General features: G+C 35.4%; 1 protein-coding gene across 1 annotated transcript; it reads left to right on the forward strand.

The window, feature by feature from the left end:
* The first annotated feature begins 773 nt into the window (after window positions 1-773).
* On the forward strand, window positions 774-1,484 carry LOC110027004 (E3 ubiquitin-protein ligase RHA1B-like). The gene is made up of 2 exons (XM_020728255.1): window positions 774-1,074; window positions 1,396-1,484. The coding sequence occupies exons 1-2, from the start codon at window positions 774-776 to the stop codon at window positions 1,482-1,484; spliced, it is 390 nt and encodes a 129-aa protein (XP_020583914.1).
* The last annotated feature ends 4,607 nt before the right edge of the window (window positions 1,485-6,091 follow it).

A 6,091-nucleotide genomic window follows, 5' to 3' on the forward strand; every position in this document is an offset into this window, starting at 1 on the left:
GATGAAAATTTGTTGCGGGTGTATCACATATAAAGAAGTCAATTTTAGTACTCAAGCTTGTTAAAACTTCAAACATAAAGATATAAGTATGTGGTCGACAATCAATCGAATCTTATCCTGGTAATTTTTCTGTAAGATACTTTATATGAATAAAGATTCATGAATGTTTTTTATAATATGAAGCAAAAAGATATACATATATATATATATATATATAGGTATAATTCTTCATCTAGAGTTTATTAGACCTAATCAACGTTTGAAATTTTAAATGATTCATATGTAAATATATTTTTTTAAATTTAGCATTTTAATAATCATAAACAAACTTTTAAGCAGTTTTATCAAATAGGGGTTGTATGATCTTTTTTTCTTATAAACAGCTGTCCGATAGCTGGCTTCACATAGCTGCACCAAACAGACAACCAGCTTCCCCCGCAATAGCTTTCTGCGACAGCGATACTGTAGCTGAAAAGTTAAGAAGATAATCAACAAATTACGTAGCTCACTTGATTATTAAACTAAATTCAATTCCGTATCCGTGAAAAACGTGGCCAAGCCGTAAAACATATTATTAATAAGGCGGCTAAAAAAATTAATGGCCGGCCCAAATCGGATCCCTACTCCCACAAACAACCTCTAATCCCTCTATAAAACCCACTTCAAAACCCCAAACATCAATAATACTCCCCAAACAACAAATGGCAAAATCCATTGTACTTTTTCTAATCGCAATCTTCTCTTCTTCCTTCATCTCCCTCTTAACAAACGCCATGATTTCAAGCTTCCGAGCTTTTGCGGCCTATCTGCTGGTCTCCGAAGAGCTCTGCAACGATACAGACTGCGTTATTTGTCTGTGTAAGATCCAAAGAGGAAAGAAGACTGATGGTCTGAGATGCAGGCACGTGTTCCACAAGCAATGCTTTGCTGAATGGGTGAGGAAGAGCAAAGGCGCAACTTGTCCTCTCTGTAGAGTTAGTGTGGTGGGCGACGGCGGCTTGACGGCGGCGGACGGTGGCGGAGGAGATGGAGGGGTTATCGGAAGCGGAGATTTCATTGTTGTATCTCCATTTGGTAAATCGAGGAGTAGGGATTTGTGTTGGATTAGATAAGGAATCAGTTGAAGAAATAAATAAAAAAAGAATTTTTGATTAAAATAGGAACGCTATATTTTGTAAGTTAAGGGGGTGTTTCATTTGGCGTATAAGGAACGCAGTCTAGAATGGATGCAATGTAAATGTAATTTATTGTATTTGGATTATTTTAATGTTATTTGGGTTGGTATAAAATAAATGTGACATTTTATTTTATATTTTTTTTGTTTGATTTGAAAAAAAATAAAATTATTATAAATACGTAGCAAATGAGGGTGTGGAAATTGGTGGTTGGTGACAGGTGTTCTGCGGTGTGAGTGGAGATTGTCAGCGGCGGGTGGAGGCGTTGACGGTGGCAAGTTGTGGGTCGATGCCGGAGGGGACAATTAGCGACAATTTGCCAATTGGGGGATGTATGTAAATGCCCTCGCTATACTTTGTGAGACTATACAATTGTGATTTCATGATTTTTTGACATTCCTAGAAGCATAATGATTTATAGATATTTTGTGATCTTACTAATATAACAAAAAGGTTTAATTTTAGAATAAATCCCTCTACATTAAAATGTTTAGAATAAATCCCTCCACATTTAAACTCTTAGAATGATTCTTTGCAAAGAGTATCAGATGCTCGGGATTACTTATCTTGTCGTAATCAGCTGCTAGTTGCGTGTAAGCTGAAGCTCTTGTAACTAATTTCCGAGCTAATAGATAATACTCTCATGAGATTTTGGTGCATTTTCTGTTCTTTGAAAAATGCTTTTTGCCCTGATTTTAGTAACACGATGCATCGTAATATTGATTTCACGTTGCGCCCGATACCCTCTGTTTCACTTTTTTACGTTGGATTGTTACTCGGAAGTCGGAAGCCATCACCTTGTTGCTGCTTCCTTCATTCCACTCTTGTCAAACTCGAACTTCTCTGTGCGTGAAGGCGAGGGATTCTGAGTGAGGTGCTTTCAATCTTCATTCTTCTTATCTACTCTAATTATTGTTGGTTAGTTTCTGTCATTTTTTATATCTATATTTTTGAATAGTAAATTATGGTTGTTATCGATATATCCTTATGCTCCTTTCTTTAGTTGCATCCATGTATTTCGATATCAAAGTGACTAATACATAAGCATCACTGAATTAACTACAACCATATAAGGTTACAAACAAAACCAATATAACTAAATAACATTACAATAATAAATAAAAAGCATAACGAGGAATGAAAAACTCTCCAGTGAAGCGGCATGTCCAAAGCAACATAAATATCTAGAACATCATGAAAAATTATAAACAGATAGAAATGTCCCACAAAAATCTAAAAAAAAGTGTCCCTAAAATGTCATTGCTCCAATGAAAATAATGTAGGTGAGCTACCCTGTGGTTAGCGAGCATCGCTATGAATAACCCGCTCTGGGTCGAATCTTCAAGTAACTTCATAGAGAACAAATACAACGAAATGTCTTCTTAATTTCAAAAGTTGCATCCAAATTTCTCATAACCTGCTAGACAAAAGTTGCTTGTGATGGGTCAAATTCATTGGTGAATGAAGCTACCACATAAGGAAAGCAACTCCTTACTTCTTTTTTCTTTGCAACCTAGGAACGCTTTAACCGGCTCATGGACTCAGCTTCATGGAGGTCCGGGCTTGGGGCTTCAATAGAATCACCTGTTTGTTGAGCTCCCAAATTTTTGGGGATGCCACCAAACCCTGCCTCTCAGAGGGCAAATACATTGTTACTCATTGCTACAACACCTCTAAACATATGATCTAACTTCTTCTCCAACTCAGGATTGATTCTAATGCATTTAATTTTTTGGCAGTATGTGTCACCTATAAATTGATATAACATATTGTTGGATTTAAAAACAAATTAAAAATTAATGAAAATAGTGGATATTTAAAAAATATTCATTGCTAGTCTTTTTGTCCACCACTTATCAGAAACGTCAATCATTTGTTTTACCGGATCCCACCCCAAGCCTATTGATCCTCACTTCATTTCCTTCAAAAATTTTCAATTCTTTATTAGCTAATCCCATTTTTTTTTAATTGCATCCTATCATACTCTCTGCATGTACTTTTCTTAAAATTTTCAATAATATTTTGTCAGTCTTCCTTGTTGAAATATGTTGTCGGTCTATTTTCCAGTTCGATCTCCTTGAGACATATGTCACAGAATATTAACTTTGTCTCTTTATACCACATTACAAGTGAACTGGCCTCTTTTGTCTTAATCATTGTATTACTAGCATGAAAAAAACTAATTAACATGAATAAGAATGTCACAATATCGTAACTCAAAGAAAAATAAGAATGTCACAATATCATCACTAATGCCCCTTTACACCACACTACAACCCCACCTACACATCACCATACCACCTCCACACGCAACACCTCCACACACTAAGACATTAAGACACCAACACATCCACAACATCACTACCACCACCTCCAAAAACCAACACCTCTACATGAACACAACCACATGCCAACCACCACCTCCACCACCATCACCTCTACACATCCACTATCGCATCCTCTAACACAAACACAACTACACACCAACCACCACCTCCGCAATACCACCACCTCCACACATCCCACATTTTTCATTTGATTTGGTTACATATAGAGCACCCAAAATATTGCTAACAACAAATCAAGCACCCTCTTTTAGCCATTTCTCAAACTTTTACTCAAACATCACAGGTAAAGATGCACTCCATATTTTTTATTTTTAGAATATCACATGCAGGTAGGGCTGTCAATACGGCTCGTTGTTCGCGAACAGCTCGTGTTCGGCTTGTTAAGAAGCTCGTATTCGGCTTGTTCACTAAGTTAATGAGCCGAACACGAACAAAGTTTTGTTCATTCGTATTGGGCTCGTTTTGGCTCAAAATACTACTAATTATATATATATATATATATATATATACATATATTTGATGAGTGGTATTTTAAAAAAAATTAATTGACTACAAGGCTACAAAGATTTATAATCAATTAAAAGTATTAATTAAGAAAATAGAATAAAAATTATTAAATTAAATTTATATGATGTTTTAATATAAACAAAAATTTTTAAATCTTGCCCCGATCTTTAATATTTTATGACTACGCAATTAGGGTTATCAAGACGACTCTTTGTTCGTGAACGACTTGTGTTCGGCTCATTAAACAAACGAGACGAACATGAACACACTTTTTGAGCTCGAAATATAAACGAGCCGAACATGAGCGGAGCCTGTGCTCGCTCGTGCTCGGCTCATTTACACCCGCTACATACAGGGCACCAAAAACATTGCTAACAACATCAAGCACCCTCTTTTAGACATTTCTCAAATTCTCACTCAAATATCAAATGTAAAGATAAAACCCCATTTCATATTTTTCATTTTTAACATTCTACATATAGGGCACCCGAAACATTGATAGCAACAAATCAATCACTCTCTTTTAGCCATTTCTCAAACTCTCACTCAAACATCAAAGATAAAGATAAAGCTTCATTCCATATTTTTCATTTTTAGGATGTCATCATATATATATATATATATATATATATGAGACACACGCGCGTGCGCGCATCAAAACCCAACCAGCTAAATTTTTTTGTGTCAAATTAAGCCAAAAGGAAGCTATTAAATTATTTTTAAAAGCTTTCAAGAAATAATTAAGAGATCAGAAAAATTCCAAATCTGACATACTTATAGTTAAATTGGGAGTCTCGTAAAGATGAATCCAACAAGTTCAATATCACTCATTTCTAACATCATTAAAGCAACAAATGCCGACAGAACACCGTTCAATCAGGGGAATCTCCTCAGTTCGTTTGATCTGAGTGGTCCAAATTTCTTTCTTATATCCAATCTAGAGTCGATAAATAAAGCCCTACACCCTCTTGAGAAGAGGACTAGACATTGTGCTAGAGGAAGACTAGAGCCTAAAGAAAAAGAATCCAAAGTCTAAAATTATGCATCGACAATCTGGTGAACGCTTTCTACTCTTGTAGCCGCAAATCATTGTCGACCACCGAACCACCACTCATCGGCTGTCACCAACCACCATTGGTTGTCACCTGCATCTTGTGACGAAGCTCCTTGCAGAATCATAACGTGCACTATGCAATTTCAATGTACATTGCGGAACAGTGAAGCACCCGCAAAGCCACACGCCTTATTTAAAGTCGGGTATCAATGCACCTCAAAGAAGGAATACTGGAGTCCCAAAAACTATTAAAAACTGCAATCACCCCTCTGACCACTGTGTAACAAAGATTTTATCTTGAGAGAATGTGCAGTTCTCTTCCGTTCATAGGACAATGACATAGTATGTGCAATTATTAATTCATAATGAATTATTTTGATTGGGTCAAACCCTGTTATTTTTTTCATTTACAGATTTTTCATGTAAACACTTATGACATCTCTACTAGTTGTTTGCTTTTTTCTGCGTGTGCCGGATTCTCGTAAAAAAACTAAAATAAAAATGCATTACTCTACCACCGTAAATCCTCTGTCACAATCATATTTTTAACCTCTCATCAAAAATATCATTTTTTTGCTTCGTAAAAGGCAAATGCTCCTCTTTATTTTTATGCTTACGTCATAACACAATGTGTTATAAATATAAATATCGAACATATTTAAATTTATGCGGTAGGTATAATTTTAAATTTGATTATAATTTTTAAAATTTTCAATCGACATTTAATATTTGTCCTTTTTTTAACGGTAGGTTTTTGCACGTTTAAATGACATTAAACATTTCACATCTCTAACGGAACAAAAACAGGAATCTTACTGAATCTGTTGTCGTATCCTCAGGACAAATGAGATTCCGTCCACTAGAAATTAAAATGATTTTAATAATTAAGATGGATTGAATAATTAAAATAACCAAATCAGTAAGATTCCTGTTTTTGTGCCGTTAGAGATGTGAAATGTTTACTGTCATGTAAACGTGAAATCCATTATCCTGCCCAATGCCAAAAC

This window comes from Phalaenopsis equestris, unplaced genomic scaffold (assembly GCF_001263595.1).
Source record: "Phalaenopsis equestris unplaced genomic scaffold, ASM126359v1 Scaffold000411, whole genome shotgun sequence".
NCBI classification, from domain to species: Eukaryota; Viridiplantae; Streptophyta; class Magnoliopsida; order Asparagales; family Orchidaceae; genus Phalaenopsis; species Phalaenopsis equestris.

Coding starts and splice junctions, on each gene's coding strand:
- LOC110027004 (XM_020728255.1), top strand. CDS start 774: ATGATTTCAAGCTTCCGAGCTTTTGCGGCCTATCTGCTGGTCTCCGAA. Junction 1,075..1,395: donor CATTGTTGTATCTCCATTTG/GTAAATCGAGGA, acceptor GGTTGGTGACAG/GTGTTCTGCGGTGTGAGTGG.